Source organism: Falco cherrug, chromosome 4 (genome assembly GCF_023634085.1).
Source record: "Falco cherrug isolate bFalChe1 chromosome 4, bFalChe1.pri, whole genome shotgun sequence".
In the NCBI taxonomy this organism is placed as follows: Eukaryota; Metazoa; Chordata; class Aves; order Falconiformes; family Falconidae; genus Falco; species Falco cherrug.
Genome location: NC_073700.1, coordinates 89,299,891 through 89,321,641, shown reverse-complemented (window position 1 = coordinate 89,321,641; position 21,751 = coordinate 89,299,891). Strand labels below are relative to the sequence as shown.

The 21,751-nt window shown below is 43.7% G+C and overlaps 1 protein-coding gene across 5 annotated transcripts in view; it reads left to right on the top strand.

The window, feature by feature from the left end:
* The window catches only part of TNS3 (tensin 3), a 281,319-nt gene that overhangs the window by 23,947 nt on the left and 235,621 nt on the right, over positions 1-21,751 (top strand). Inside the window, exon 1 of one of the 5 annotated variants that reach the window (XM_055710375.1) lies at positions 21,380-21,736. The exons of the other annotated variants lie outside the window; for them this stretch is intronic. Coding sequence (XP_055566350.1) covers positions 21,677-21,736 — 60 coding nt within the window. The 5' untranslated portion in view covers positions 21,380-21,676. Of the gene's footprint in view, positions 1-21,379; positions 21,737-21,751 lie in introns of those variants that run through there. 5 annotated transcript variants of the gene reach the window in all.

Sequence of the window (21,751 nt, the reverse complement as noted above, 5' to 3'; positions counted from 1 at the left end):
ACTGGTGGTTTACCCAGAGTAGGAGGCCAGTACTAGATGTAGACACCAGCCCAGTTTTTAAAAGAACTATGAAACTGTGATCTGAGCTCTTTTCAAAACTCCTTTTGAAGAGAACAGTAGCTCTTATGAAGAGCACTTGCAGATCAGGCACCTGGTCAGAGCTGTCTGGAGGAAATGCCATTAAACACCTTGAAAGAAGTAAATAATTTCCTAACTTAAAATGCTTGAAAAAATTATGTTAATACCTGGAAGAAATTAAGAAATCTTTTAAAAGCAACTCACCCAAATAAATTAGTAGATGGGGGTTTAGTTGTGGAAAAAAAAATCCCAAACCACAGACCTAAAACCAACTTTATAACACATCTGAAGAGACAAAAAAAGCCTTTTTTTCTCTCAATATATCCATATTTCTATCTTTCCATAGTGCTAGCACTCAGTTAAAATGTCATTAACATATTTCTTTACTACTATGCCTTGTGACTTGCCACAAGAAAACTATTTGACAGAGCTGATGCTTTTTCTTTTAATTAAATCTGAACAAATTTCTTTCCGAAAGAAGAGAAGCCTCCTGCCTCTTGTGAAAGAGTTCTAAATACAGGGTCCTTCTGTTAGGAAAAATAGGTAGGAAAAATCTGTTTTTCTGGTGAAGAATGAGTTCTTTTGTCTGCCATAGGCCTGAACCTGAGGAAAGAGGTGTCTAGCTTAAACATAGGCAATTATATCATTCTGGTGCCTGCCATAAAAATGTTCAGATTTATGGGAAAGGATCCGAAACCCAAGCCATGCAGTTGTATGCAAGTTTATGGCTTAACTGGGATGTAATAGGGACAGTTGAAGTCTTGGCAGAAAAGATTTAACGATGAGGAATGAGCCTGTGGTTCAAGTGCTGGCAGTTATACGCTGTGGGTTTGTGCCCTGGCTCTGCCAGAGGCTCCCTGTGCGTTCTTGTATCCACATTGGGCTTTAGATCATATGGGAATAATGACTACTCTTCTCTGCATCCTTTCCTCTATTTAATTATTTTCCAATCCACGCATGTAATTTACTTCATGCAGACCCACATTCACATCCACAGTTCACATTCACAGTCCCACTTGCTTTGCTCCTTCTCTAATTTAAAGAGTGTTCTGGAAAGACATCATGATGTTTTCTGTCTATTGACAGTCACAGACATAACTAAGGACTTCATATCAGAATGGGGTTTTTCCTTAACAAATCTATTTTGATAAAAGATGCATGAAGAGATCTGGCTGTATCCCATTATATTTCACTCCTGTTGTTTTGGTTTAGTGCATAAATGTCATGAACCCTTAATGAGAACTTTTACTTATTATTTAATGTGATAACTATTCCCATAGGTCTGTTCTTTGCCAGGGTGGACGATTGCATTTGGCAACCTTACAGAGGGTTGGGGCAGAAGTACAGCATGGGGGGCTCTTTTCTGTGCTCTTGGTGAGCATTTCTGAAGGGGTTTAGTGAGAAACAGCCACCGCTCCTACGTCCTGCCCCAGAGGGCTAGGGTGCCCTTTCTGAGCTTCCTTTCAGCATTGTAAACGTGACTCCTATCTCTTGCTCTGGTCATCTCCTACATGTTTGGCATTAAAATAACTTTCACTCTGCTGGAAAGGCAGTATCTGGTGGGCTGACAGGTCGTTTCAAGTGTTTATTTAGTCACAACCCTAGGCAGGCTCTTTGAGTTTGTTTTGAACAAAAGCCTTGCCAGTGGGTGGACTTCCAAGCAGTGTAACTGCCCTTCCAGGCGTACCACTAGGTTTTCTGAAGCCAAGGCAGCATCTGCAACCAACACGTAAGAGAAGGTATCTGCTGAAAGGCTGTGCTACCCCAATAGTGACTCCCTAAAATGAGAGCTTACCTGATGCTGGAGCCCACAGCAGCCGGAGCAGCAGCGTGCCAGTGTGGGTGAGCCTTCTGGCCCATTAGAGCTCCATGAGTCAGTAGAGCTCCTCAAAATACGTAAACCCCACATTTGATGACAATGAGCAGGAAAAGTCCAGACCCAGCCATACGTACTTTGCTTAAGGCATAGCTTTAAGGTTTGGTTTTGAAGCCATCACACACTTCAATCTTTTATTTCATCTACATGTAAGATGACCGGGAAATAAATTTGTATTTTGGGTATCAATGTTTTGACTTTTCACATTGCACTTAAACATTTCCTATTCTGTTTTCCTGGAAGTATTTACAGTTTTTGGACAGGACAGGACAAGCCTGGTCTGTCAAAAGCCTGGCTGATCTGTGAAGACAGAGAGAAAGGGGGCAGAAGGGTTTGAGAGGGCAGTAGTAGCAGGATATATTGGAGGTTATTTAAAACCAAAAGAAAAAACATTAATGCCTGCCTCTTTTCAGTGTCCCTTAAGTCCAAGGAAAAGCTGATAAAAGGTAACATTTCACTTGAATAAAATCTCAGATAAAGTCAGGATTGTGCCTTTCAGTGTTTTCAACAGCAGTGTGGTTTAATTTTTCTGTTATAGCACTTAAAGTTCAAGGAGTCTTTGCTACATATTCTTTTTTTGGAATAACTAAATAATAACAACTCTCCTTACACCTTTAGTAGTAGTTGGATTCAGAGTGGAATGTTCACAAAACAAAACAGGAATGTTCCCTTCAAAAACCAGGGGAAATGCTGATGTGTTTTAATGTGCAAGTGGTACTGTAGCATATGATCTTTTAATGTGCATGCGGAAGGCAGCAGCTCTCCAGAAGAGACCTGCCACATTTCATACGTTGCTTTAAAGTGCGTGCAGTATAGGATGAGGCACTTGCCATGCTTTATGAAACATTTTTAATGGCCGAGTTCTTTTTGTCTTCATTTGTCATGAGATACACAGAAAAGGCCAAGGGACTAGTCTGAACCGAGCTCTTGGACATCTTAGGCTGTTCTGCTGAGCATTCATCTTAATGATGAACTTCAGTCTACAAGTGTGACCGTCTCCCATGGAATTTATAAACAGCTGTAACATTGGTCGAAAGATTTATTCTTCCAGTTCATTTCCCTCTAAGTGGACAGACGGGAACTCTAGCAATGGTACCTTGTATGGTATACAACCTTCGCTTCAAATGGATATTTATCACTGATGACTAATAAGAAATGGCATCTCATAGCCTGAAATAGCCATTATGAATTAGAATGATGATCTTATTGAATGACCCGTCAGGAGCTTGCATAATGCGACTAGATAGAAAACACATTAATTATGCAAGGATGCCAAATGGCGAAAGCAGGCTGCTCAACAATCAGAGCAAGCTGATGAACTTTTGGAAGTGCAGATTTTAATGTGATTTGAAGCAAATTTGCTGAGATCTGTGCATCCCTATAGCATACCAAAGGCTTTCCTTGATGTCTAGTCTTGTACCCTGAGTCTGCAGAGTGGCTAAAATACATGTGAATGCTGCTAAAGTCCCTTTAAAGATTTTAGTACTATTTCTGCTTTACTGTCTTGCCTTTGGTTTTTCTGAAGATTCTCCCCCTTCCTTGGTTGCTCTGCCTGCATGTTTGCTAAATGCAACGTAAACCAGTTTAGGAGAGAGAAACCAAGGCACTCATGGTGCTGAAAGGATTATTTCAAACCACTTCTCCACCACCGATGGTTCCATCTTTTTGGGATGAGTCATGCACTGTTTCCTTTGTCTGGAAAGTGGAAAGTGCATGGTTTGGTAGTGATAGTCAAAAAAGGTATTTTGAGACTAGAGGAGTATTTAGGACACACAAAAGTTGTGCTGCCTCATGGGAACGCTGAGGAGTGCTGGGGAAATGGTGCTGCTTGCTGATTCGAAAAGATCCTACATGTTGTATCACAGTGTGTCAATATAGAGGGTCAGTGTCTCAACCAGATCTTAATGAGCTTGTGAGGTCCCAGCTGTTATACCCCTTGTGCTGCTGTTGTGACTGGCTGTAGCCAGGATAACTGCCCAGAGATTTCCTTCTGACTGTCTGCGTCCTTCTAAGCAGTAACTTGGAAAGGGAAAAGACTGGTTTTAACTGGCATTGCAAGAAGAAAATAAAACCAGATGAAATGCTTGAAGCAAACTGGCCCATTTATAAAATTCAATGCTTTCAACTCTTTCTAATCTTCAGACACAGATTCTTAAAAATTAACGGCTTATTTTTGTAACAAATGAGTGGTCAAATGTATTCATTGTTGGCATAACTCTGCTGTTGTGGAAATCAGTAGTAAAAAACTCCTCTTGACTTCATCTGGACCAGAGCTAGAGCAGTACTAAATGCCTGTGGAAAAAGCATTTGTCTTGAAACTATTTTTAGTGAAAAATAGGTGAAAGCAGAGAAGTTTGAGTAGAGAAGTAGGGAAAGTAGAGAAGTAACATTTTTATTATAAGAAGTTTATTGGCTTTGCTGCAGCATCAACTAAAGAAAATGGGAAAAGCAATAGTTCACTGGTTTAAAGAGAACGTATTGGTGATCTTGACTGCTCAGTGGACTTTGCAGTATGTGTTTCCAACCACAAAATCTCAGCACAGAATTTTGGACAAGACTGGCAAGTTATGTATGACCTTTGGTCTTAGAAAAATCCAAGCAGTAAAACTTGCTGGCTGGGAATGAACCTACTGCTGAATTCTTGCGGCTCATAGGAGATTCTTAGTGGACCCCAGTGCCCAGGCCAAGAGAGGGCTGAAGCAGTGGGCAGCTGAAGCACTATTCCTCTGTGCCAACACATCAGCACAAAGTAATGCAGTTTAACACTGAAATAGCATGAAATAAAACAGTCACTAAGGAGAAATATTTCGCTTAAGGCCAAATTGGTCTAAAGCAAAATACTTTATTCCAAGCTACACAGCACTGGATAAAACCAGCAAAGGTAAAATACACTTTTCCTATCAGGAAGTAATCCAGCAGAAAATTTCTGATGTGCCCTCTGTCTTGTATTGATATTCCTACCCTATATAAAACTTGTTCTTAATATATTGGGATACTGAGAACTTACAGGAAAAAATTGTAACCACTTGGGAGAGACCTTTCAAGTGTTTTAGAACAGCCCTGTGCTTTGAAGAAGTTAAAGAAATTCTGTGTGCCTCAAACGTCTTGTCCAGCAGCAGCTGTGTTAGGGTCACTCAGCTCCCCTCAGCTCTAGTTTCCCAGCTGTGCATGACATGACTTTTACAACCCTCAAGTCAGGCAAGGATACATGGCCGCTGAGCCACATTTTCTTCTAGTATGAGACAGACGGCACCACTCCCAGCTCTACCCTGTTTTTCCATAGGCCATTGTTTGTTAAGTAAACCTAGGAAACAGGATGTGAAAGCTTAGATTCATCTGACTCCATACAGGCTGGCTACGTCTTAACCTCAGTGTGGCATGTTTTTACAAGTTTCTGAAAAACTTCCTAGTTTACAGTGCAAGAAGAATAAAAATAAGGTAAATACCATGACATAGGTGACTGGAAGTAGCCTTTGTTTCTAATTAACTTGCAAGAAGGCAAAGCAGTAGTTTAAGAGTTCTGATCAGATCTCTGCTTTAACACTGGCATTAGCAGGAGTAGTCAAATGGGAAAATTGTGCAAAATGGGGAGCATTTCAGTACAGGCACTGGTGGTTTTATCACCCATTTCTCTGGATAAGATTCTTGTCCCTTAACCCTTTCAGTTTTGTTGTATAGAAGCTTAGACCTGCTTTTAATCATTTAATTATCCTTTTCTGAATTAGCTTTTATGTTCTTCCTATTTATTTGTACTGAAGAAACTACAACTATTCTTTCAAGTGCTTGAGTGCCATCTGGATGGGTGGTCTTGTTCTTCTTAAAAGACAAATAGTGTTGAAAAAAAACATTAAGGTCTGACATTAATTAGCCTTTATGGCTTCTTATTAAATGTCAGATTCTAATTTAGTGTAGTCTGTAATAGCTTTAAAAACTTTAGTTTGGGTTATAAAATAGACCCTGATTATATGGGACTTACCTTATCCTCCCTGAAATTATTTGTTTCTGTAGACAACTGGATGAAAGACTTTTAGCTGTAATTTCTAGGTATTTTTTCAGTATTTTTTTCCATTTGCTTAAGTAAAAGAAGCCAAATAATCTTAGGCAGAAAACCGGTGGAAATAGGTCAGCTTCACACTTGAGCAAAATAGGTGTTTTACCCAAAGACCCCATTGCAAATACATAAACTGGACTAATTTGTAACAGTATCTATTCACTTTTTTTTTCTTAGATCTTACAAAGACTTCAAAGTTCCAGTGAGAGATTACTGTCCTATGCAATTTGTTTGTACATAAGGAAAGGACAGTCCTCTCCCATAAACATTAGATTCTGAATACAGATACAAATGTTTAAAATATTTTAAACTAGTTTTTAATTTGGTACTTAAATTAAGGAGATGCATGTGTTAAGTAAATCATAATGTGAAAAAGCTTCAGAGCTTCAGAGCACCTGCAGGAACTGCCCACTTTGTGAAATGACGTGTGGAAAACAGGGCTAGAGACGAGCCCCACAGTGGGGCTGAAGGACTGCCATTGGACAGTGACAGCTTCCGAGGATGTGATTCATCTGCCTAAACACAGCTATCGAGAGCATGTTGAGATACACCACCCCCACCCCCAAAGAAAATAAAATGCAGACATTTAATCTGAAAATGGGACAGGGATGTGCCACTTACCCTTTCCCTCCCACAGGCAAAAAGAGAAGGGCTAGGTCCTCCAAGCTGGGGGAGCAGTGCGGGTCCCTCAGTGGGCCACACTCATGCCAGGGCCCACAGAATTAGTTGATTAGCTGATTGGAGACTCCAGTGCAGATTTGTTTTCCAGAGTTCTTTGCAGGCACCTGCCAGAACCCTTAATGCTGGCACTGGGGCATTACATAAGGTCTTCTTGACATCCTTCTTGAGTATTTGTATGTATTACCTGTTACTAACCCATCTTGATTGATCTGGTTCATCCTGTAATAGCCTCTGCCTGGTTATGTTAATAGAAAATAAAACAGATAAATAGTTGAAAGTAAAGTGAACGTGAAACTAGCTCTTACAGTCCTTGGGTTACTTGGTTGGCTCCCAGGCTTGGAAGATTTCAGGAGCAATCTGTTTCTCTTTGCATAAGAAACTCCAAGATGTATTGCCTGGAAGCCTTTATTGTCCAGGTCAAGCCCATACCACCTACTACACATTTACAGAGGACTGAGCCATACGGTTGCAATATAGTTGTTGAACCAAAGCCTTGCCTTTCAGCTGAGCTGGGATAACCAACTTTGCATGGGTTGTGATCGATGGCAAGTGCAAAGCAAACACATTAGCCTAAGTCTCAGTGTCTAGGGGGCTAAAAGCTCAGACACAGGTGCATACATCTGCCAGCAGTAAATCATTAAGCTGGGAGGGAATATTAATAAAGACAGAAAAACAACAAAGCATTTACTGATGGAGCGCACCCTCAGTCAGTTTGCAGATGACACCGTGTTGAGTGGGAGTGTTGATCTGCTGGAAGGATCCCTCTGCAGAGGGGTCTGGGCCTGCTGGGCCGATGGGCTGAGGCCAATTGTACGTACCTAGTTTCCTCATCAAAGAGGACACAATGGGAATCTCGTTTTAAGTGCAAGTTTGTCTTGCATTTGAAAGAAGCACCCCAAAAAAAGTGCCCAACCAAAACTTCCAGATGCACAAAAGTATGTTTTTTCAATGTGACAGGGTTGGATTTGCTGTGCCAAATTTTGACATGACACGATCTTTTATTTTAGATGCTTTTCAAACAACATTTTGCAACAATTTTGGATGTATTTATTCAAGTATTAAAAAAAAAAGTGGATGGAGAAATGTAGTGGTTAAGTAAGTTAGGTATGATAGTGGGAAAACACTTTTTTATGCAGTCATTTTGACTGACCTTTAATCTACTAGCTAAATCCATCTTAAGTAACCACTAACGAAAGTTTGCTGCCATAATCATGCTTTTTTATCCCACCCTTTACGCCATGTCTCCTCTCTTTGGTAGTTTGTATTGTAAGCTGTTGAGGGCTGGCTGCTCAGCAGGGTCAGGCTGGTGCCTGGCACTGCCAGCCATCATTCTGACCTGCTGCTTGGTCATCATCCTAATGCACGGGATCGATAATGTGTGGCTACGAGAAAAGTGCCTCCTGAAAAAAGCTTGCTGCATTTAGATTTTTGTCATTCTGTTTAGGTACTTATATATGCCTTGCACTATCCATAACTTAACATGAATAAAGGGCAGAATTCCACTTCATGTTCTTCAAGAATGTTAACCCAATAACGTGACTTTTTCAGGCATGAGAGTAAGATTGTACGAACTGAGTCTCTGACAGCAAGCGGCTATGCCTTAGATAACTTCATTTTCCATTCATGTTAACATCATCTGTGCTAGCAAAGGCATAGCAGGTACTGTCAGCTTCTGGTATTACTCATGGAAAAATTATGAAAGTGTAACTTCCAATTTAATCTTCAGGGGAAGAAACTGCATTTAAAAAAATCAAAGCAAGCTGTCTGTGGGTGATGCTAAATGCAGCTCTGCTTACCTGGTATGCTAAATGAATGCCCATGACCCGTGGGAACTTTTTTTCTTTCCTCCTTACCATGTAGAAGAATGCTGTTCCCTATGACCACAGCCCCTTGGCTTCCGTTCAAGCCATAGGATGCTGTATTTTTCCATCGTTAATTTCTATATGGCAAAGTAGGGGAACTGCATCTCCTTTTCCCCTCCTGGTTTTCTTGTATGCAACTTCCAGACCCAGTCCCAGCCGGGATGGCGAGGGGTTCCCAGAAAGACACTGAGATCTGCCATGCAGGAGGCAAATGGCAGAGCTTAGGGATCTTGTCCTCCCTGCCGGAGAATCCCACGGAGGTTTCACTTCGGATGGAAAAGGTTGATGGTTTCACTTAGGAAAGATAATATCTAAACGTGTGGAGAAAAGCAAGAACACACATTGCTTTGAGTACTTAAACCCCCACTACCTCTTGTTTTGCTTAGGAGATTAAAAACCGTTTACAGTTTCTTGCAAATTAAGAACAGCTGCTTATAAGCGTAAGGTCCTGTCCTGGTCTTAATCCCCCCTCCACAAGTTATTTAAAAAGCAACAATGAATTTTCACATAGTTTGATGACCGCTGTTCTTACACACTCTGTTTCTATTATGGTACGTACTCTTTATTTGCTTCCTTTGAGATTTGACCTTGCAAAGCATTTATACAGATGAACACAAGTATGCCATTTATTATTAAAACTTTCTATGGTTAAGACTCAGGCCTTTGGGATATCTGTGCTTTTGTGTACTAAAAAGGCAAAAGTGACAGCTTTAGTTTGGCCTGAAGAATCCAACAAAATAACACTGGTGCTTTCATTGGGCTCCAAGATATTCTTGCAACAGTGCATCATTCTTTTATGAATGGCTATAATCGCCTATATTTTTTCCTCTCCAAATTCATTGCCACGTTTCACATGAATCTTTTATGACTTGTTTTCGCTCATTCTGGTTCTGGGAGCAAAGGGAGGAATGTTTCTGCTGGTACTGCCTGTGTGTGGTCTGGCGCATGTAGCCGTACATCTTAGCTCTTTGTGAAGAACAAAAGGTCTGCAAGTAAATTTTGTTGATGATAGTATTGCAGCGCAGATCCGGTACTGCCATGCATCTGCAAAATGAGATTCTTCCTGTGACCTGCTGGAAATTGCATTCCAACAGAAGACCAGATGACATTGTCATTTTTATAAACCAGAAGGTCTCACATCTTGTGTAGGTGTATCTTGAGTGTTGGCAGATGGGTTCTTTAAGCCTCTGCTGTCTGCTTTTTATCTTTTGCACTGGAACGGATTTAACCTCTGCTGAAGACACAGCAGGAGAGGGGTTTATTATGCTGTGTATTACAGTATGCATATTACAGTACGGGCAGCAGCCAGAATTGCTATCACCTGGGCTCCAAGGAAGCCTTCACTATTGCACAGATATGGTGGTGGCTTTCTGCAGAGGCCAGATGTCCTCACTCACTTCTCCAGCACACACTACACATGTCTAAGAACAAAGTGGAAAGGAAGGAAAGAGAAAATCACACAAGTTATATTGTTTTCCTCTGGGTTGTTGTTCTTTTCCTGCACCCTTTGCTTGTGTTTACCATTCTTCCCCCAGGGTGCTGCATTACCCTTTATATGGTTGCCCCCAAATGACTAATGTATTGTTCAGTCCCACTATATTTACATACTTTCTGTACTGATGTGCCAAAAAATCTCTTTTCTGATTCCAAAGCTGCCAAGAGAGAAGAGCGCAGTGAATGTTAAAGGCTATTTAGAGTAGCTCATAGGACAGGAACTGAGATGAAAAAAATCTCAGTAATATATTACTTTTCCAGTGGGGAAAAATCTAGGTCTTGGCATGCTTTGCTGAGTATATTTTGTCTACAGGACATTCACCTTCTGCTTTTTGGTTCAGTGGTTTGGGGTGGGAGTTAAGTGGAATGCTCAGCCAAACCACACAATAAACAATCTCTACACAGTGAAGGATGCCCAGTTTATCTTGTGATGACCTAACTGAAGTTCATAGTCTTAATGGCATGTCTCATCCTCAGATTTTATGAAGAACAAACCTTTGCCTTTTTATGTCCAGACCTGAAGTGGGAGAACTGGATTGTGTAATCCTTACAAAGACAAAGATAATTCTGTGGGGGGGCATATTCCGTATGTCACATCTTTCTAGTACTCCCTGAAGAAGCATTTTGTGCAACCTGCAATAGAAAATAACATGGCAAAGACAGAGGTCCTCTCTGTGGGTCACCCTCTGCCTCCAGGCAGGACTACCTGGGCCCTGCTTCTTGATCTGATGTGTTTCTAAAGATTTCCAGTAGCTTCCCTTTCCCTGACAATCTAGTCCAGTCCAGGGTATCCTTATCAGTAGAAAACTTGCCCTAACGACTGGCATCAATTTGTTCTGCTGCTGCTTTGACCCATTTATTCCTTGCTGCCATCCACTAGGGACATGCCAAATGCACTAACCTCCTCCTTTGTCAGTAGCTGTGTATGTGTTTAAAAATGGATGTGCTCCCACCCCCTCCCCAAACCTGTAAAGTACACACATAGAAAATAACTTTTTCAGTCACTGAAGGCATGTAACCATGTGAACTAGGTTCATCTTTACGCTGCCAAACAGTACACTAGCCAGCATCCTCTTCTGTTTGATGTGTCCACAGAAGCTTTAGTTCATAAGTATATACGTTGACATTTACAGACACTAATAGTAGGAGGACTGAGGTCTGAAGGTATAAGAAACTAGCAAAAAAGAAAGCCTTTGAACCTCCTTCCCCTCATCCCCTCTCCACTTCACTTGGGCTACACAGATTTAAAAACTACTTTAAGATACATAAAGATGCATCTTAATGGATCAGTAAAAATAAATAATTCTTGTTTTCACAGAGTATTTTTTTTCATTTGGTGTTTTCCAGGTGTTGTGGAAACACTGATTAATTCAGCTTAACTGTATTTACTGTGTGAAAGATACTGCAGTGTGATGTCACCTTCACAAAAGAGGAAATGAAACTAGACAGTTTCAACGCAAAAATCAGAGATGGTTAGAGCTAGACATTTTAACCAGTGGTCCACTTTTCGGAAGGTCTAAGCCCTGCTTCGTGGTATAAGTTTTACAAGTATCTACTTACAGCCCCTAATAAAACTGAACTGGCCAACCATTGAAAAGGAAACAGAATACTTTAAAATAATTTTTTCTCATCTTTCACAATTAATCTTTTTGTTTACTATAATTGTTTTACTACTTTCCAAACACATTTTCAGAAGATACTGTAAGAAGAGATGCATCAAGGCTATTTTCTGCAGACTTAGTGGCTTTATTACCTTCTTCAATTCTTTTGACACTGTTTAAATACAGACATGCAGGAAAAACACAGTCTGTGTTAACCATTGGAATGAACATAAGTCTTAGGTGGTTGACCCCAATCTATCTTTGATGACAACTGAACAAAGAAATACAAACTCACTTCCATATGTTCCTTACTATTTGCACTCAACCAGATATCTAAACATTCTGAGAATCTGGTCATTCAGCTTTGCAGGGAAACTTCAACGAGCTTTTGGGGGAACAAGGGATGCAGAATGTGACCCCCTAATGTGAAGCTTGCCATAGTAAAATTAGGTGCATTAAGGAATTTGTATGGACTCTCGCAAATAACTCTATTGCTTCTCAGATTGCAGCGGCATTCAACAAAATTAGTCCCTATGTCTTAGACCAGCTGGGGAAAAAAAACGTTAAAGCTTTCAAAGTCTTAATTACTTCTTTGTTTTAGATCTAGACATAGCCTGGCTGCAAAAACGTAGTTTCCCTGTAATCAATGTTTTTTAATCAGTCTTTTTACCCATGAAATTTAAAGATGATAAAATGCTCTCCAAAAAGTTAGAAGGTAAAACTTTGACAAAATTCTGCTGTGTGAGGACATATGGTTACATTTTAAATCAAATGCTTAATAGAAGTAGGCAGTTTTCTTTGGAATTTCGATTTGGGAACTACGGTTCTGACTTTGGACTTTTTTTTAGTTCAACATTTTAGCTTCTTATTTTTGGATATACTTTTCACTTTCATTGACTTTACCATTGGGTATTAAAAAATCAAACCCAAGAGACAGTGTTTGTTTTTGCTGAAAAAAATCATACTTTGAGACTCATCCCCAAGATGCATATATAAAAATGTGGCTTTTTTCTCACGCGGATTTTTTGAGCATGGTAGTTTGTTGGGGTTTTTTTATTTGGAATTCAGACAAATGTAGAAATTATAGATAGCCTGCATGAGACAGAAAACTCATTCTTCACAGAGTCTGATAGGTTACTCATATACTTCTAGCATGTACAAAAAGCCTAAGCAGTTTGCTACTTGACAGTGTCCAAGCAGAGGAAATAATGACTTAACTTTCATTGAATAGAAATTTGAGTATGTCCTAGAAATTGTCGTGGAGTAGTTGGGAATAAAGTAACTAAAGAAATGTTGACATTGCTGCTTTAGTAGTGTGAGTAAATGCCCCAGGCTGCAGTTACACAGATCTGTTTTGAGATTTTTGCAGTACTAGGATGACGGGGGAATGGGGCTGGGGGCTTGGTTTTATGACTTCAAAGCATAGCCCCATTTGTTTTCCTAATCTTTCTGCAAAACTTGTTTCTAACATATTGGCTGCACTAGGAATTTATTAAAGTTGAAGCAGCTAAGAGATATGGACTGCATTCAGCTCGGCACGTCCGTCCTTAACCTGGCCTGCGATAGCCTCTCCTGACACCCTTAGGTCAATTGACTTTTGAGTTTTTGCATCTGAAATGGAAGGTTTTTGACCTTGCATTTGACAGTCAAGAGATCTGGGGGAATTCAGGAGCGTATGGATGATAGGAACAGAGAACACAACCACATTGGTTTGCGTGAGTCGAAGGGACTTAGATGATGGGATCTACATCTACAAGGATCTACAACTACAAAGATGGGAACAAAAATGGGTAAAATTGGAGAGGGCAGAAGTTCTATCCCTTGAGCCAGAACATGTGCATTCATGTAAAAACTAGTTCGTCTGTGCAGGCAGAGTATTGTGTGGCTTGAGGATCCAGAACAAGCTGATGGAGGCGACGAGTGCACACTCTCTGGTCTGGCATGGGTTAGGCTCTCTTGCCTCCATTTCTCTTTCCAGGGAGGTAAAAGACAGAGGTGAAAACTTGGCATCAAGCTGGGATTCACTTGAAGACACCGAAGTGTGCAAAGGGCAAGGGCCCTCCCGGCCTCTTGCCTTGTCACTTTAGAGAGGGGATCGGTGACAAGAAAGAGAAACACAGACAGGCTTGCTGCTGTACTCCAGGGTGACAGAGAGTGGGGGCACAGTGACTTTCAAAGGCTGAGGTTGCATCTTTCAGTTAATCAGCCCCCATCTTTTGTGGCTTTTCTGCTGTCCCTACCAAGCAGCCTGCCTGCCAGCTCTGAAAAGGAGACGGGAATACACACACAGCTACACACCGGGGTTGCTCACACTGGGACCGGCTTCAGGAGCAGCATCAGGCACGCGTGAGCACTTGCAGTTTGGGGCATGCGGTATAATGCATATACTTTGTCCATTAAAAGCCACTTTTGCTTTACTTTGAAAGCTCACTTTTTTCTCCATCCTCTTGTGTATTTACTCTCATACATTTTTAAGATTCAATTAGCGGTGCTGCTCTGGACCTGCATATCATCACCTGTCCAATAACCCATGGGATACTATAAAAGCTAAATACCTTCAAGCAGAACCAAATATTTGTTCTTTAAAAATAACAGGATAAACATATCAAACACAGCTTTTCTTTTTTCCTTTGGTGTAAGCAAGCAAAGTGTCTTTGGAAAGGGTGTTTTTAATCATACACTTAGGAGAAAGGGTGGGTTTGATGATATGTTTAGGGGTGGGGAGACAGCCTTGCAAAGGGGTTCTGCAGAGCAGCTCTTTGCATGTGGGTTTTTTGTGCGTATCCATGATTTTTTTTTCCTGAAGGCAGCCTGCAGAGCCAGGCTTGGCTGTGAGTAGCAGAAGCCTGGCAGAGAGCAAGCCCAAGTCACCTGCCTGCTCCTGGAATGCCAAAAGCACCAGAAGGCTGGGGCAGAAGGGCTGGGGAACAGTTCAAAAGCTTGGACACCAGGCAAATGAAAAAATTACCACAGCTGAGGACCATTTCCTGGTATTTCACTGCTGTTTTTTAGCAAGCTGGGGTGGGAGGGGGAAGGGTCTGGAAAATATTAAATTGGCCCCAGAGGGCATTTTAAAAACAATCTGGAATTTTGCAGACATTAACTGTCTGTTGCATGGCTGTGTGTTTTTCTTGGAAATCCAGCAGAGTTATGTAACATGTTTGGTCTTTTTTAGCTTTCTTTTCTTTTCAAGGTGCCACCAAAGCTTTTGGCTAATGTTTTCATCATTATAACGAAGCAAATTTTAAGTATGTGTTCTTACTTTTCATGAATAGCTAAACTGATTTAAGAACAAACACAAAACCTGAAAGACTCTCATGATAGTCTTCGTTTCTGCAGAGGTTTGCCTTTCTCTCTCTGCTGCGAGTCCCACTTAAAGCGACTTTGGACAAAAGACGATACTCTTAGCTTATTTACTTTCAGGGTGAGGCTTTATTTGGGGTGGGAGAGGTAAGGCCATCACTATAGGGGAGCAGTTTAAATGCTTTAGCATAACCCTCTTTTCTTTTTAATCTTTGCAGGCACATATACCGGGATTATAAAACACGTGTCTTTTCATTATGTTTCCCAGACGCAGTGGAGCTGTTAAGTCTGCCACATCTGTCTGTCCTTTCTCGACCTCCCACATTTTTGGCTTGGGGTGAAAGATCAGTGTTTCCTCCATAATCGAATGGCAGGGCAGAAGAGGGGGTGTTCCTGCTGCTGAATAGCAGAATGCGATAAATGACACCTTTTCTGAAGCCTTTTAACGCCGGCCCCTTCGGGGGGGAAATTCTTTTGGTTAGGTCTTATTTTTGGGGTTTCAAAAGGAGAGGTTGATGGAGGTAGTGGATAGAAAGCAGGGAACGGCCAGAGTGTTTCTGTTTGACATGTGAAGGTGGTTCAGGTCTTTCTCCAAAACAACCCACAGGAATTAATTTGCATGTGCTGGTCTCAGGTTGTGACCCAGGGAAGTTACAGGTCTTGGGTAAGTGGGTCGTGGAGATTCAGTTCATAGTTCTTGATGGGAATTATGTTCACACAGTTCTTTTCTAAGCAAAGCTCAGAACAGTTTTTAGAAGTATCTCAATAATAACAATACTTATTAGAGCAACTAAAGAAGTGGAAGAATTTTGACAATGTGAAGAGGCTATGCTTGTCTTGGGGAACTTTCCATTTCTGCCTTTAATGTACAGTTCACCAGTATGTGGATCAAGATGAGATTCAGGCTTATTTTATTCCACCATACTCATTCCGTCATACTCATGCTGTATTCAGGTCTGGAACCTGATGAGGGTAGCCAAGGTATCAACCTCGCCACAGCAGAGCTCTTTGCTGCTATCAGCATAAAATGCTGGTACCAGAGCCAGCTGGAGTAATGCATAGTAACTTGTGTTGAGATAAATCCATGGGCCCTGATGGGAAGCACTCAGGAGTGCCGAGTGAGCTGGCAGATGTCATTGCAAGGCCAATCTCCATCATCTTTGCCTAATCATGGCAGCTGAGAGAAGTGCCTGAAGACTGAAGGAAAGAAAATGTTACTCCTACATTCAAGACAGGCAAGAAGGGGGAGCTGGGGAACTACAGGCTGGTCAGCCTTACCTTGATCCCTGGGAAGATGATGGAGCAGCTCATCCTGGAAACTTTCCAGGCACAGGAAGGACAAGAAACTTCTCAAGAGTAGTCAGCATTGCTTCACCAAGGGGGAATCATGCTTGACCAACCTGATAAGTTTCTACAATGAACTGATGCACCTGGTAGATGAGAGGAGAGCAGTGGCTAGGGTCTACTTGACCTTCAGTAAGGGCTGGGACACTGTGTCCCATAACAGCCCCATCGCTCCTTGAGCTATTGCTGCAGGGGCTGGATGAGCAGACAGTGAGGTGGATTGAAAACTGCCTCAATGGCCGGGACCGAAGGGTGCTGATGAGTGGCGCAGAGTCTGGCTAGAGGCCGGTAACTAGCAGTGTACCCTGGCGGGAGAGGAGGAGGGCTGTACACTGCAACCAGTCAGGTTTAACATCTCCATTAGCGATCTGCACAACGGGACAGAAGGCACCCGCAGCGAGTTTGCCCATGATGAAGTTGGGAGGAGTGGCTGGTGGGCCAGAGGGGCACGTTGCCACCCAGCGTGAGCTTGACAGGCTGGAGAAATGGGCTGACAGAAACCTGGGGAGGTTCAGCGAGGAGAAGTGCAAAGTCCCGCCCCCGGCGAGGAACAACCCCACGCACCAGTGTGTGCTGGGGGCCACCCAGCTGGGAAGCAGTGTGGCAGAAAAGGACCTGGGGGTCCTGGTGGACGCCAGGTTGAACATGAGCCAGCGATGCGCACTTGCAGCAGAGGAGCCTACCAGTATCCCTGGAGTCCTGTGTCCAGGTCTGGGCTCCCCAGTAGAGAAGAGAAATGAGCATACTGGGGTGAGTCCAGTGAAGGGCCACAAAGATGATGAAGGGACTGGAGCGTGTCTCCGTTGAGGAAAGGCTGAGCGTGCTGGGACTGTTCAGGCTGGAGAAGAGAAGTCTCAGGGCTGCTGCTACCCATGGCTAGGAACAGCTGAAGGGAGGGTGCAAAGGGGACGGAGCCAGGCTGTGTTCAGTGGCGCCCAGTGCCAGGACCAGCGGCAGCGGGAACACACAGGAGGTTCCCTCTGAACATCAGGAAACACTCCCTTTGCTGCAAGGGTGACTGAGCGCTGGCACAGGTTGCCCAGAGTGGTGGTGGAATCTCCATCCTTGGAGATACTAAAAAGCTGTCTGGATGTGGTCCTGGGCAACTGGTGCTAGGTGGCCCTCGTGGATCAAGAAGGTTGGACCAGATGACCTCCAGAGGTTCTTTCCAATCTTAACCACTCTGTGATTCTGTAATAGGTTATTATTTAATGATTATTATACTGAGTGTGGAATTCACTCTGGAAATACTAAACCTGATAATTTTCCCCTCAACTCTGGATGCTCGCATTCCTTCTCAGGAAAAAAACAAAACCAGCACAATGTTTTGGAAAAATAATTAACAGCAGTGCTGCTCTTGCACAGTTATCAGACTCGGGACTTGTGACTGACACCTGTACATCACTGTCATTTCACTGGTGTCAGAGCATCTAGGTACTGCTCTGCATAGCTGAGGTGCCATTTCACCTCCTCCAGAAGAGAGTACAGTTTCTTCAGTCTGCAGAATGGGACACTACCTCTAAACGCCTTACCGAAAAGCAGTACTGTTTGTGCAGGCTTTGAAAAATATGAACTGTTACAGAAGAGCACATTCCTTCCCATTTTTGCTTGGCTCTTAGATTGTGCTGTTTGAAGCACTATGCATTAAACGCAGTATCTTATTGCTCTCACAAAACACTGTTGATTGAGTTCTGTTCAAAACTGGCATAGATCTATCTATCCTATTTAATTTTTTTTTGTCCACCCAAGCGGAATGAGCTGGCTGCCATTTTTCCTCTAAAAACATAATTTTTGTTATGTCCAGATAATCTGAATAATAAGAAACAGCCTGTTAACACATACTGCTAAGGCTAATGGGAGTCTTTTGGCAGTCATACACTGGAATAACAAAACTGTTCAGTACAGAGGGAAGCATAAGAAGTATTTGAAGAACAGAAGGCTGAAAATTGCACAACCCTGACAACATGTGCAAGATTTAGGAGCTGCTCCTGTTTCCACTGCAACAATGCTAAAAATTCCCTGAGCTTTTGAAAGAATTTTAAATAACTAGCATGCAATCATTTTTTTTCTCTGTAGATGTTCCAACACAGAAGCAGGGTCATGAAATGAATACAATTTTTGTGCTGCTCAGTAAAAATAATGGCACCACAAGGAAAATGTTCCTCTTGCCTGACTAATCCCTCTTCCACCACGTAACTGGTTATAATTTCATTAATGACTCCAGACTGGTGCATTTCCTGGAGAGTTAATGGCAGACTTGATGCTAATACAACTTTGCCTCAGGCTGTGGTCATTATTCTCTAGGAAGTGATCTATGCCTTAGCCACAGTTAGTTAATTTGAAATCACTACACATCTGTGCATTTTTTGTTACTTCTTTCCCCACACTCCTTGGTGTGTGTCCCCCACCCCCGCAAGCTCCCCCTCGTTTTGCTAGTGGCAAGGCTGAAACCCGTCTTTTCTAACTACTTACAACAGTGGAGGAAGTAGGAAGGGGACCAAACAGTTAAGGAAACTCTTCTGTTGCTATTTACTTCAATAACGACAGGTCGTTAATGCTTGCCTGCCCCTCTTATGAATAAAGACACATTTACTGCTTTCTTTGAAAAGACACCCTTTTTATTGCAGATGCTGCACTGGATCAGGTTTGTGGTATACCAATTAATGAAAGCTGAGAGCATTGGCCACATCAAGGACAGGGTCACCACCTTGTGGAACCCACAGATAAAATCCCCTTCTAATTATGAACAAATAACCACTGAATATTTTTGCATGCAGGCGCCAGAGCCAAGGACTAATCCAGAGGGGAGCTTGGCATTTGAGTCCCACAGTGCTCTTCTTTACCTCTGTTACAGTTGTAAGGAAGTTCTGTGATCTCTTTGGTGAGGTTAGCTGCCTGGCCACCTTTGAAGAATCTATATACAAAGGGAATTGGTTGCACTAGGCAAGAAAGCTATAACCTGAGTTACCTACCAGCAGCGGGACTCTCTGTCCCCTTCTAATTGTTGATTCCACTTCGGTTTTGAGAAAACAAATACTGGTGGTTTGGGTTTTTGTTCTTCTTTTTTTTTTCTCCCAAATACCAGAACAAGCAGCAGAGCCATACAAAACATTGGCTTGATAAGTTATGCTTTGCAAACCCTTTCACATGTACCGAGTCATATTTAGAAGATGACAGGAATTAGGAGTAGGGTCAAAGCACCAAAGCAATGGAAGCCATCACTCCAGTAAGGTAGAACAGTGAAAAGTCTTTCAGAAAGGGTTGACATTTCCCCATTTATACCATTTCGTTTCTGCAGGGGGATTGCAAACCTGACAACAGCCATGCTTACACTGTCAAAGTAACACTACTGACTTCAGTTCTCTCCTCTTCCTGCCCTTTGTTTGTGGACCAGCCGACAAGGACCAACCAAGCTCCCCTTGGAGTGGATGAGCCAGCACAAATGCTAGTTGGGAAGGTCACTTTTAACTAACTCATAAAAGTCACCTTCACACACATAGTCACATCGTATGACTCCAGTCACTTTGGGCTATTTCACACACAGCTCATCAGTCGTGGTTTGTGACTTCTCAAGGAAAAGCTGGCATGACAATATCAGACCTTCAAGTCACCTAAGAACAGCTCTTCCTGCACAACAACACTTTCTCCCTTAATCTATTCCTCATCCTGCAGAAATAACTCATTTGTGCATTTAGGCTCTTTGAACACAGAATTCAGGCAAGGGAGGGCAGGGGGAGAAACACGGGAAGGTGTCTGCAGTGGCACTCGGCTGGCAGCCCCGGGGTGGCCCCAGGCAAGCTGCTCACTGTGTAGCTGAATTCCTTCATGTTGCAAGATCAACGCATTTTATGGAGTAAAACGACTTTAAATCACTTGAAGTCGAGTGTCTGGCATAATGGGGCCCCAGTACTCAATTAGAACGTCCAAATAGTGCAAATAAATAATAATAGTGTTAAAACCATTTAACACATTTTCTTTTTTAGCTTTTATAATCTCTTATAAGTCATATTGTTTTGACCTAAATCATAATGTGCCAGCTGTTACCCCAACACAAATGTTCAGGAACGATTTCTCATCGCTTCTGCTCCTTGAGGAAAACCAGAACTGGCGGACGCTGTTCCTCCGAATCTATTTTAAGATGCCCCCGCTGGACGTGCAAGTGTTTGGGAATCAGTAATGACCCCTGCTGTTGGGTGACAGGCGGCTTTTACAGCTTGACAGCGAGGGAAATGCATCTTGAACTTCTCAGGACTCGCAGGGTCAGGGAAGGCTGATCCGTACTGCATCCTTTTTTTGCGGCGCAGGGAACCCGGAGACCCCATGAGAAGACAGCTGGAAGGTTCTGCCCATGATCCCTTCATGGCAGCGGCAGGAGTTATGCCCGTAGGTGCTGGTGGGAGCTAGGGGTGGCCAGCGCGACCTTCACCGCACACAGCAGGGGGGCTCTGCCTCTCCCACGGCTGGACAGCTGAGAACTACGCTGTGTAGAGACACAGCGCGGCTCCACAGCCGAGATGGACTGGGGGCAGCGGGTGCCAGTGCTGGGGGAATGCAGAGCTCCTGTCCCTGAGCCTGCCGTGCCGTGCGCCCCCCCCACGCCTGCCCTGCCCGCCCTCCGCACCCCCGTGTGGCCCTGCGTGTCCCCGCATCCCTGCGTGGCCCTTGTGTTCCTGCGTGTCCCCTGCCTGCATCCTTGTTTGTCCCTCACATCCCTGAGTGTCCCCCACATCCCTGCTTGTCCCCCACATCCCTGCCTGTTGCCCACATCCCTGGGTGTTCCTCACGTCCCTGCATGTCCCCCACGTCCCTGCCTGTCCCCCACATCCCCGTCTGTCCCCCACATTCCTGCATGTCCCTCACGTCCTTTACATGTCCCTCGGGTCCCTGTGCGCCCTCACATCCCTGTGTCCTTCCGTGGGCAGGGAAAACAGGTTCTGTTAAAAACTAAAGGGAACTAATGAACGGGCACAGGCGGGCCGGTTACACGCAGCAGCAGGGAATTCCTGTAGGTTTTCCCCTTCTGAAACCGTTTCGAAAGCAACTCTGGTGTCGGCTTTAAATCCCCCAGGCGCTTGGGTGCCGTCAGCGCCAGGCGGCTGCAGAGCTCGCGTTTCTCCTGAGCGCAGCGAGCGGCTCTGCGGGGGGTTCTGCGGACCGGTCTGCGGGCGGCCCTGCGGGCCGGTGGTGCTGCCGCTCCCGCAGCCGCCGCGCTCCGCCAGCCAGAGCCCCTCCCTCCGGGCGGGGGGGCTCGGCGGCCCCGGCTGCGGACGGCGCGTCCGGCCCCGATCGCCCGGCCCCGATCGCCCCGCCGCAGCAGCCCCGGACACCCGACGGCGCCCCCGGCCCCGCGGCCGCGCTGGAGGCGAGGGGGGGGCGAGCCCCCTCCATGGGCGGCAGGGCCAGCCTGCCGGGCCCCCCCGCCCGCCGCCCAGCCCGCGGAGCTCAGGTACGTGGGGGTGGG